This window comes from Ricinus communis, chromosome 1 (genome assembly GCF_019578655.1).
Source record: "Ricinus communis isolate WT05 ecotype wild-type chromosome 1, ASM1957865v1, whole genome shotgun sequence".
Lineage (NCBI taxonomy): Eukaryota > Viridiplantae > Streptophyta > Magnoliopsida > Malpighiales > Euphorbiaceae > Ricinus > Ricinus communis.
The window spans coordinates 33852713-33865406 of record NC_063256.1 but is presented as its reverse complement, the minus strand read 5'-3'; the positions used below and the strand labels follow the sequence as shown (position 1 = coordinate 33865406).

Here is a 12694-nt window from a genome sequence, read left to right as displayed (position 1 = left end):
ATACGAAATAAGTATTTATACAATTGAAAATAAAAGCACATTTAGAAAAAGTGAAAAATAATTTTGTTCCACCACTAGAAGGGAAGATTAAATCTGGTTGACCAAAGAAAGAAAGAATCAAAGTGTCATGAAAGACTACGAGGCAAACAACTATAGAAAATATAGACAACTTGGACATAACAGAAAAATATATAGTAAAAAAAATTAAATGAATTATAATTTCTTTAGAAAATATACAATTTATATTATTACTTTCAAATATTATACATTTTCTATTAAATCATCTAATAAATACTTTTTAGATTTTTTTATCCTTTTTGAATTTTATTTTAAATTTCACATATTTAAATATATATAAAAAATAAATACTGAGTATATTATTAGTACAATGTCCATGTCATTCAAAATTAATTTTAAGATATCTAATATATGACACATTATTAATAAAAAAAGAAAGAAGATATCAAAAGTATCTTTCTGGTATATTAAAAATATCTCATTATGTACAATTCAAGTAAAAAAAGAACTAGTTTATTTAATTTATATAATAATCTACACTAAATATTTTTCCTTGTTATTTTATTCCATTTCACAACTTAACTAGGTATAATAACAAATAAAAACTTTTTCGCTCAACCTCATTCTTTATTTAATCACTTCCGATCATTTTTTAATTTCCATTATCTGTAAAATTTAAATATTAAGTTAAATAAAAAAAAATTATAAATATCTTTTGATATATTAAAAGTAGTTTAAATATAAATATAAATATAAATATATATATATATATATATAAAATAAAAAGAACTTGTGAAATTTCTTATTCATTGGACTAATAAAAATTTGAGAACTTTTTTTCTTTTGTTCTTTTGTTTCTTCGGTCCTTACAACTTGACATAATAATAATAATAAATTCTTTGACTCAACTAACTCAATTTTCATTTAATCACTTCCATTTAATTTTTAATTCTCATCACTAGTATATTTATGATATATTTTCCTACTAAATCTATTCAACTTAAATCAATATTTATCTGGTTACAACATATCAAACTAAACAGAAAAAAAGAGTATATTAAAAGTAGCTTATAATATATATATATATATATATATAAACTGGTGGAATTCGTTATTTATTGTATATAATAATCTAAACTAATAAGAAATTGATAACTTCATTCTTTTTCTTGTTTCTTTATTCCATTTCATAACTTAGCTTGATATAATAATAGAAAAAGCTCTTTGACTCAACCGACTCATTCTTCATTTAATCAGTTCCATTCATTTTTTAATTCTTATCATTAGTACATTCATAATTCTTTTTTTTTTATGCTAAATCTATTATACTTGAATTGATATTTTTCTAATTACAACATATCAACTTGAAGAACTTATAAATGAGAATAGAAACCTTAAGTATCATCTTGACATAAAATTCCAAAACAAACATCTACATGGCCTTGATTTTATGCATTATATTATTAGCCTACTGCTATACTAAAACTATATTTTTGATATCTTAAAATTATAATGTTAATATATAAACAAATATATAGCAAAATGAACAAACAAAATCGAAAGTATTTCTTCAATATTCTAATATTGTCCTATCAACAATCAAAATAAACATATTTACAACAATACATGCAATATAATTCAAATTCCTAAATAAAATATAACTTCTTATAACAAAACTAATAAAAGTCACAGACAATGATAACAAATTTGTCAAATACTCATATAAACTAAAAAAAATCTAAAACTAAAAAATACTAATTTTTTACTACTTTTTCTTTTGTTTTTATATCTTTTTCTCTTTACATCTTTTAAAATCTTCCGAATCATTAACTATGTTATTGACTTCTTTAGAGCTTGCATAATTATAAAGAGCAAGAACATATTGGCTATCATCAATATTAAATCTAGCAATAGACATATCAACTTTAGAGATAAAATACTCGGCAAAAGCAAAAATAAAAATACCACAATTATTTACAAGCTTTTTTTAACATCGAACTTTGGTCGAATCATTAGCATATTTTTTTGTCATTATTCTCCTCTGTTTCGAACACCTCAATAGAGAATCATTACTAACATTATCTTCTTTTAAAGATTTAAAAGAATCTTCAGCTACATACACCTTCTTAATCAGTTTCTTCTTAGCTTCTTCATCAACATCAATCTTCTTTTAGATCTAACCTCTATACTTCACTAACAACTTTCTTCTTAGCGAATTAATCCAACTTCTAAAAACCTAACTATTTGAAATTAATATCAATAGCTAATCCAATCATAGCTCTTTAATTTAAGCAACAGAATATAAAAAAAGTCTAAATTTTAAATAAATAAAAGAAAGACCAAAATGGTAAGATTTGAATTTGAAAGATAGAAAAACTGAAAAGAAAAGAAGAAAAAGGAGAAAACAAATAGAGAAACACTAAGAAAACGGAAGAAAAGAGCAAAAAATTAAGGATTTTCAGCCAACAAAATAAATAACATTATATAAAAAGAAAAAGAAGAAAAACAGTATAAAAAAAAATAAAAACCGTATAAATGTAAAAATACAAAACTAACCGTACAAATAAAAATTGTTGTAATGAAATTTCTTCAAGTGACTATTAGCTTTGTAGTTTTAGATTTTCAAAGTTGGCTCTTAATTCTTATTTGAATTTAAGTTGTTATTTTTTTATGATTGGAAACAAATAGTATATAATTGTGTTTGCTCCAACTAATTTATCAACATGTTTTCCAGTTCCAAAAAAGAATCATCAATATCCAATCGGCCATCACACATTAATGAGCACAGATTACAATTACAGTCAAAATTACAACTACAACAGCATACTCTTGCTCCTTTCTTTCTTTTTTTACTAGCTCTAAATGAAGAGCTGGCTCACACCATTTTCTGAGGTTGAAAATGCAAATGGTGAGGCAAATAAATGATTATATTTTCAATTGGGAGAGGCAGAAGATGCCCCATTCGAACTAGCATATGGTGTCCAAGCATAGATAAGCAAACCCAAAACCAGTACAATGGCTCCTGCAACAAAGCCTGTAGGAAGGGACGATGCAACACCAAGGAATGGCAATGGCAATGTGAACACGTATACTGATATTGGCACTGCCATGTAAAAATCAACAGAGAACCAACATTAATTATATTGATCTGGAAAATTGCAAATCAACGTACCCAAAATTGCCCGACGGATTCGCTAGTCAATAATAAAAAAACTAACATGAATGTTAAGCAATGTTTAAAAACGAAGATATCAAAATATAATCATATGATCTAGTCAAGTTCTGAGCTAACGTTGCATCGGTAATTGATAGACTTCCTGTTCTACGAGGGGAAGTTACTTTGATGGATAAGAAAGGCATACCTGAAAATGTGGAAGCAAGGGAGGACACAACAGCAGAAGATATCTTGAGGAGATGCAATAATGATATGTTAAAACCCATGTTGACTAGAACAAACAGCAAAGGTAGCAGGGGTGCACCATCACATCCTGCGGGCAGCCAGATTCGAAAGAAATCAAATGGAATGTCTATAGGCTATAAGAACTGCATCAAGAGATCCATATAATGATCAATTGGAAAGCCAAACAGCTCAAGTCATTGCCAATCTTTATTTCTGCCAAAATTTAGCCTTGCACAATTCAGTATAACAGCACAGAGTCTTGAATTTGTCACAGAAATAGTGTTAGTAAAAGTTGGTAAATAAATCATTTTATGGATTCTATAAATAAAGGCAACTCTTGTATTTCTCTACTTCTAGTAGGTTCAATATATTTATGGGAAAAGGATAAAAACTACCTTGTGGTTTCACTCATTGGCAAAAATAAGCCTTTGGTTTATTTTTTTAACAAATGACCACATTGTGGTTTATTCTAACAATTTATAATTTCGTTTTTACTCCGACAACAATTTATAATATTGTTTATTTGCTCTGTGTGGTTTCATACTTTGTACTCTCACACCTTGTAGTTTTTGTTTGTCACTCTTTCATGCCCTGTAGTTTATTTCATTTGTTATTTACATACCAAAATAATTTATTAGCTGTTAAAGTACTTGAAAACAATTATTGTATTAAAATTGAATGTAATTTGAGAGATACCTTATCCAACATTAATAATATTAATTGATTTGGTGCTGAAGTATTAAAAGAATATATATAAGGTATGAAAAAAGTCACAAAGAAAAACCTCGAGACATGAAAATGCAAAAACATGAAACCGTATTAAACTCAATATACAGCTTTAGTATGTTTAGCAATAATTTGTTAACAAAGTAAACCACAAGGTGGTCCTTTGTCACAAAATCAATCACAAGACTGTTCTTATCAGTAAGTGAAACTATATGGTACCTTTTGTACTCTCCCCTATATTTTTAAACTACCTACCACTCCTAACATCAGCTTCTTCTACTTAAAAAAGGTTCCAATCAGTCAAAATTCCAGATTCAGCTTACACAACATCCTAATAACTAAGTAGGCTGCATGTAGCTTGAATGCACCTAAAGCTTTTAATGATTTAGTTCAATAATCAATCATAAAAGCTAAAACAGATCTTTCACTGATGTTTTTATGGGAGAGGAAATTATAACTTACCACTTGATAAACCACCCATGTTCAGAAAGCAGACTGCCCCATCTTTAAGATAGCTTGGAAGCTGACCAAATGGTACTCCCCATAATTTCGACATAAAAGGAAGAAGAAGGCATATAAACAGTGCCTGCATAAAATAAAAATGAAATCTAGACTCACTCTCATGATGTAATCAAAATCCATAACAATAACCAAAAGCAAAACTTTACAACTTTAATTCACCGCAGGATACCTACTTGGAAAGCAGATCCATAGGAGTTCACAACAAAAATATCTACTGAACCTCCCTGTAATTTATGCAATATTATCATCTTAATACATCATCCAACTCTAAAATTAATAAAATGTAACAACTAAAAGAAACAAAATTAAGAACTTTCGGAATTCTATCATCCTTGTTCGGAATTATTTGCAATCTAGAACCAGTTTCCCCAACTAAAAATATGTGTTTTTAAATGCAAAAGAAATCTTGAACAATCACTATCCCTAATTAACACTCTTGGATATTAGATATTAAGCTTTTACTATCAATCTTGGAACACACCTTTAACCGCTTAGCAGCATCCAGGAAAATAATTTCCTACAATTATGAAATTCATTGTTAAGAAATTTCAATGCAAGCTAAGAAATCTTCAAGAGAAAACAGTTCAGAATGCTAAACCTTGAGCACTGTATCAGCAGCTTGTAATAGAAAAGAGAATATCATCAAAACACTCCAAAATATACCAGCTTCCTGTAATGATGGACCAGCACTAGATCCACTGCATAATACACATAACCATGCAGTTCAAATGTTGATATAATACAGAGAATTGTAGAATAACTTTGGAAATTAATTTGGCTTTTGGTTGAGTGACTACTATCAAGATATTAATAAAAATTAGACTTCTAGTATGCAATCATCATGTTCAAACTACTTACACTTTTCAAACAATAGATTGAATAAAGCTGAGTTATACCAACTATAAAGGTTAGAATTGTTCAAATGGTGCAGTTCTATAACTGGAGAAATTCAAATAATAGAGTTAATTTTCGAGTGATGCAAATTGAAGGGAAATGAGCCACTTGTTTGACCACCAACTAGAGAAAGAGAAAAAAAAAAAAAAAAGAGCCATCTGTAGCCTTGTGGCTAATTAATAGCTTGTCCCTGCTTATATATTAATTTAGTTGAAGATTTAACCAGGTTGTTCTTAAACTTTCAACTTCCACTTCTCCCTTTCTCTCTGCACCACTATTAGGGACAAAGTAGAAAGGAAGCCAGTAAATTACAAGGCTATGAACGGCCTTAAGTAACTGCATTGACATTATCCCTTTGGAGCTTCTAAATTTTCGTATATAATTGTTGCATCCTTCAGTTCCATTACTTGCAATAGTCAGTTTTTAAAGGGTAAATGTTGTTGTTTTATTGGTAGCATTTATTGCATCAAAGTCATTTCTGTACATAAATGTAAACAAAAGCATGCTTAGGATTTCGTTTGTGGTCACATCATTATATAAACTCTTCTCTATCTACTGTTTTGTGAAATTGTCTCACTTAAGGTTTTAACTTTTCGCCTTTCATTTCTGTCCTCACAACGGAGGTTAAAACAAACAAATAAGAAAAATAATTGAGTTGGTCGATGCTGCAAATAGACCTATACCTCTTAAACTTTGATACCAGAAAGGACAGCTGACTAGGGAAAGTTTTAGATACAACCAAACAAACTCATAGATCTGTATATCTAGGATCATAACAATGTGCCTTAGATGAAACCTCATATATCTCTAGCCTAAGATCATAATCATGTGCCACTAATAGAGATAGAAAACTCACCTCGCTACAGTTATGATTACACCAATGGCAACAAGGAAGCAACCAAGTAACTGATTCACTTTATATCTCCGTCGAAGAAAAATAGTTGACAGGAGAATTTGCCATACAAGAAAAGTCTACAGAAAAAGAGAACAAAGTTGACTGTATTTGGTATTTAATTATGTGAAAAGAAGAAAATGGATGAATAGTTCAACGTTTTTTAAAAAGAGAAATTCTCAGATATTATCAAGCCTAATGGCTTGTTTACAAGAGAAGGCTTTCTAAATTATTTGAAATAAGTAAATCATAAGATTTAACTCTCGTCAACTGAAATTTTTCTGATATGGTCTTGAAGGTTTAGGTTGTGAAGGAGGATGAAGAAGAATAAGAGTAAAAAAGGCATCTGCAAGATTTTTCATAATATAGTTAATCCATGACATTTTCATTTTGCACTGTTCCATCATAAGAATACTGTCTATGTGTCTGTTAGGAGGCCATTTATTTATTATTTTGGTCCATTAGGAAGCCAATTTGGCCAAGGTCCACTTCCCTAAAACCAACCACCTAGTTTAACTTACCCTGCACATGAAAGTCAGGTGGAGGTTGAGAGGTAAAAAGTAAATAGGTTCAACTTACGAATCTTGTTTGGGAATTTCTTATAGAGTAAATACAGGTTAATGGAAATTAAACACTTATATATATTGATCTCCTAGTTTTCATTTTTTTTCCTTAACTTAATCCGGTACTAAATGAGCAATATATAAATCTTAAACAGTTAGCACCTATTGACATCCTACTTTTTATTAATCACAAAGAAAATTAAGTTAAATCTCCATTTCCTTCTCTACTTTCACTTTCTATCCCACTTAAAACTCCCATGCAATTTCATATCTTTATCCATGAAGGAGTTGCTGGATTAGAGATTTGATCTCGAAGCTTCTTGAGACTCTACCTCTTATTTCAAGGAACCAAAACTGCTAAGCTCATCACTAGGTTGTATTATGATATCTTTCGACTTGACTTTAATATTTCTAACGCTTTTGGTTATAGCTTAACAAGTTTAGAGTATCATTCTGAAGCATAACAAGTTGAAGTTGTCAAAGTCGCAAAGACCTATGTATATTAACGAAGAGGTGCAAGTATTGCCATACTAGCTAAACGTTTCATACCTGAGAGAGAATTGGAATTGATGCTCCAGAGAGAATTGCTGATTTGACAACAACAAATAGTATGAGTGTAACTTTGGCATAGCTCATATGCATAGCAAACTCGGACATTTTGATTTAACAGATAAGAAATAATTGTTTTCGCAACTAAACAGACATAACAGATATAAACAAAAGGTTAGCAGTTGGATAAGATTATCCTAAGCAACTAGAAAATATAAATCAATAAAGTAGAAGAAGAAAAAATCTTCAGAGAGGATACAACAACCCACAAAGGCAGCACCCTCAATCTAGCGACAACAATGTCTTGCAGTATGCATATAATAGTTGAAGTTCAAAACAAAACGAATTCATGATCTCAAATAAGCAGCGAGCACGAACTGATTAAGTGCAGTCAACTTTCTTTAGAAGAATAAAATGCCAGAGTCTACAAATCAAAACTTTACTTTTCTAGTAAAGTACATATGACGAAAGATTCTAAATTTGCAAGCACTTTGTTAGTAAAGAACCTTTTTTTTTTATGAACACTACGCTAGGTTTTGAGGATAAATTGGAAATAAGGATTTAGATAAATTCATTAAAAAGATTTATAGAAAGTACAATTAAGTTTCTAAGATATTGCAGAGAATACATTAGTACAGCATAGATATTTGACTCTAGAACTTACAGACAGAAACCAGCAGAGAAAAAAAAAAACAGCAAAAGAAGAATGGAATGGTGAGGCTTGTATTACCTGCAGCCGCCATTCCTGTAGCTGCTGCAAGAGCCTCCAAAAGTCCAACAAGAAGGTATGGAGCTTTTGGCATAGAAAGCATCTCATCCGTGACAATTCCAGCATGGTACCGAATATACAAGAAAGTGAAGTATACAATAACATATCTGGATGAAATAAACATAAAAAAACTCATTTCAGTTTGTCGTAGTTATTGAGATACAATATTCTATCATCGTTTGAAGTAGTGTAATTAATCCCATAAATTTCAACTCACACAGCAAGTTAGTCAAAAGAAAGAACATCTCGAGAAGTTGCAACACAGTGAATGGGGAAAACAGAAAATGTTGAATATTATGTGCCATAGTCATCACTGTAAACTTAAGAAGTAACAAAAGAAATCACATGGTGAAACCTTGCAATTTGAGAAATACTTTTCAAAGCTTTTATATGATATAATTCACTTCAATGATCAATTTATCATTGCAAACTTCAAACATATTCAAGTTAAAGTGTTAAACAGACTGATCAACTCACAATTAATTAATACCAGATTTCTGTGACACAAGTGGAATTCTAAGGAAATTTGTGGTCAGGACACATGGCTATGATTTTACTGTGAAAAATTTCCAATTTTTGGGTTAACAATTCTGAGGAACAATTCAATGATGTTATTTACAAATAATTAAAAATTAGGTCCACTAGTTCAAGTAGCACCATTCCACCAGGAGCAGAGGAACTATTTTAAAACATACATAGCCAAAAAGATAGAGTTGAATTAGGGGTTTTTCTAAGAGGTTTTCAGAAGTAAAGGGTATGCTCTGTAATTTAGCCAAATATGATGTGACATACAAAAGTAGCCGGACCACAAACCAAAAGCCAAAAGAGGGAAGGAACTCCCACCAGCACGTGCCTCAGACAATAATAAAAACAGCAGCAACTTGTCCACAAGTATAATAATATCCAAGCAAAGAAGAAACTGCTGTTCTAGCAAGTGGTTACCATTTCACTTTCTGCTTGCCACCTTAGAAAATCTATGTGGCGAGGCACAAACGTCTTTGACCTTTCTTATGAGGCTTTAGCTTAGATTGGACCCACCAATGAATGAAGAATCCAATTTTTCTTTCTTTCCTATTTTTCTTAATTAAAATTTATATTTCTTTTTGCCTTTTCATCTATATTAAATTCTCCCAAAATTCTAAAAGAGAAAAGGTCTTCCCTTTTATGCCTCCCCCCCTCTACTCTAACTAGACAATGAATATTTTAGAAAAAGAGAATTAAATTTGTATAAAGCATAATCATCACCAACCACTGAAAGATATTAGAGGTTGTTCTTTTTTGTAGGTCCAAGATAAAAAGCTGATGAAGCATCTTAAAACTAATACCATTAATGACTCTATTGTATTTCTAAGTCATCATCAAGACAAAAAAAATCCTATAATTTAGTCATTGGTTTATTAGAAAGCTCAATCATTCTCTTGTAGAGAATATTAATTTAGTATCAAATAAGTGAGAGTTTCTACAATAATTAAAAAACCTATAGAGGTCTAAAAAGAAAAGGGAAAAAAAAAGATACTGGAATCTGGAGTGCTAATAAACGGTAATGAATAATGATACCAAATGTTAATGACCCATCTATACAAATTATGATAAACCCAGAAAGGAAGGATTCTTCTGTCCCATTACCAAAATCTTTCATCAGAATTAAAATCCTTCACAAACATTTTAGACAAGAATCCCATTTTCTACTCTGAGATTAGGAAAAAAAAAAAAAAAACCAACAACAAAAACAAAAACAACTAAACTTAAAATAGTAAGCCCATCAAATGTTACACGCTTTACAAGCTTAAACCTCAAAAAATTCCAATTTTCCAGTCTCTCTGTCTGTTCTGTTCTGAGTAATTCAAATAATAAATGCACAGAAATTAGGAGAAAAAATATGGAAAAACTGGCAAAGTAAATAAGACAAGTAAATAAATGTAAGGCGAATTCAATTAGACATGTGTAAGACATGAGTTAGTAACTTTGGCTACTTGTGGCATAGGACATAAAAGCAGCCAATTTCTTTGGATCCTAGCACATCTAAACATTCCTACACAATTTACAACCTGTTATATAACCATATAAACAAATAAGCTAGTTCTTGATTTAAAAAAAAAAAATAAGCTGGTTGGTTATACTCATAAGCAGGATAGAATTTAAAATGGTCGAAACTAAAATTTAAAAGGCCAAATTGAAAAAAAAGAAAAAAATTATTCTCTGTTTGCATTTTTTTCCCTGATAAAAAGAATAAGATGTTCACGTGATTCTGATTCAAATTCACACAACTGGAACTTATGATCACCGTTGGATCATCGCCACTGTACTAACGAAGAATCTAATTCAGCAGCAGTATTAACTTATATGAAAAATGACGTATAAGCCAGAGCCATTTTCCAAAGCTTCCACGCTTACTCACTCCAATAATACAATAAGTGGGAAGCACTGGAAATGGTCCTGCCCAATACTAAAATCAGATGTACACACACCCCAATAAAATTATTTATTATTTAATGCTGAATAAAATAAAATAACGGAAAATAAAATAAAATACAATAAAAATAATAAAAACGTACCCGAAAGTAGCGAGCTGTGCGAGGAAGAAAGGGTAATGCTTGAGAGGAACAAGAGCTAGCTTATACAGAACTCTATTCCCTACACCTAACACCACTGTAGCCGACGCTGCAACCGCCACCTCCAATTTGTGATTCTTCTCAATCCCATCTACCTCCCCCACTGTCTGATCTCCTACCGAATACGAATACCGCCCTACTTTTTCTGCTTCATTTCCGCCCTCTGATCGACCCAGCACCGCCTCTATTAAGAACGATGATTTTGAATGTTTTGGAGATCTTAAGAATATTCCTAGCCGTTGATTTGTTGTGAGATTGCGGTTTACTGGGAGAGATACAATCTCTAGTCTTCGTGGCCGCTGCTGCTGGGAATGGACCGGACCGGTTACCCCGGTGTCTAACCGGCGGTAACATGAAGTCATAATAATAACAATAATAATAGAAATAAATTCAAGAAATGATAGCTCTAAATTTCAAGAAACTAGAGAGAAGAACTGAAGAACAAGAAGACGACGAAGAAGAAGAATTAGAATACAGAGAGGCGTGTGTATGTACTGAAGGAAGAGGGAAATGGCCAAATATTTGTGTTTATATATGTTTTATATCACTTTCAGAAAGAGAGTTATAAATATATATTTGCAAAGAAGGACTGACATTTTGATGGATTCCACCTTCAACTTTTTCTTCTTCTTCTTCTTCTTCTTCTTATTATTATTATTATTATTATTATTATTATTTCTTCCAACGCTGAACGGGTAATGGACTATGAGGCAGTTACAAAAATGGTAATTAATACATTCATTGCACCTAAAATTATGAAAACACGTATCATAAAAAGTTTTACTTATAATAAAAATTAATATTTTTCTAAAAAAGATTATATAATTGATGGAATAAAACATAAAGGCATAAGATACCCAATAAAAAAGCCCCTCAACTAATTAGGAATTTGCAGTTAAACCTTTATTCTTTAAATTGGCTCGACGGCACCCTTTATTTCTTCAAATTGGCCCAATATTACTCTTCACGTTTTTAAAAGGGTTTAATTAAACTTAAACTTATAACACCTTCAAGTTTTATATTAGTGATAGGATCTACTTAAGAATATAAACCAATAATATTATGACACGCAATTTTTTGTTTTTTTCTTAAAAAATAAAAGCACTAAATTAAATTAATTAAAATACAAAAAAAAAATTAAGAAATATTAAGTTATTAAAAAAAAGAGGAGGAATACCAAACTCCTCCACCCAATCCATTCACTGCCGCTATTGTCCTCACCACCACCACCACCACCACCACCATTATCCTTTTTCTATTAACATCACCTTCAAAATCATGAAAAACACCTAGTGATTCAACACTAAATATCCAAAACATCACAAAAACTAATTAAAATCTATCAAAGACAGAATAAGAAAAATCTATAACAGGAAATCTACAATAGAAAATAAACAAAAATAATTGCATAATAAGAACAAGCAGATGAAATTACATAACAAAATTCCAATAAAAAAATACAAAACACAATACCAAAAATACAGAGCAAGAGAGCACCATTGTATGGCGTCCTCATCGCCTGCACCATCGTCTACCGTCTTCATTGCCTGCACCATTATCTACTGTCTTCATCGCCTGTCGTTCGTCACTCACAATTCGTTGCTTGTCATTCATTACCCGTCGTTCATCGCTCTTCGTCATTGGTTGTAGAAAGAAAAAAGGGCGGGATATTAGGTTTATTTTTATTATCCATATTTCATTATTTAATTTAATTAGGTTAGTTTATTTTTCCATTTTTCTTTTATAAAC

General features: G+C 30.6%; 1 protein-coding gene across 1 annotated transcript; it reads right to left on the bottom strand.

The window, feature by feature from the left end:
- Window positions 1–2752: 2752 nt before the first annotated feature.
- Window positions 2753–11591, bottom strand: LOC8258229 (protein CLT1, chloroplastic). Its single transcript, XM_048377500.1, has 10 exons — window positions 10889–11591; window positions 8295–8440; window positions 7565–7602; window positions 6417–6532; window positions 5265–5364; window positions 5148–5183; window positions 4840–4890; window positions 4607–4730; window positions 3381–3506; window positions 2753–3121 (listed from the first exon to the last, which is right to left on the bottom strand). The coding sequence occupies exons 1-10, from the start codon at window positions 11305–11307 to the stop codon at window positions 2952–2954; spliced, it is 1326 nt and encodes a 441-aa protein (XP_048233457.1). The 5' UTR covers window positions 11308–11591; the 3' UTR covers window positions 2753–2951.
- Between the last annotated feature and the right edge of the window lie 1103 nt (window positions 11592–12694).

Excerpts from the sequence above, each read along its gene's own strand:
- LOC8258229 (XM_048377500.1), bottom strand. The coding sequence starts at position 11,307 with ATGACTTCATGTTACCGCCGGTTAGACACCGGGGTAACCGGTCCGGTC. Across the intron at positions 7,603-8,294 it reads TACAGGAATGGCGGCTGCAG|CAATTCTCTCTGGAGCATCA; the intron begins GTAATACAAGCC and ends TTGTCAAATCAG. Across the intron at positions 3,122-3,380 it reads CCTTGCTTCCACATTTTCAG|TGCCAATATCAGTATACGTG; the intron begins GTATGCCTTTCT and ends TTTACATGGCAG.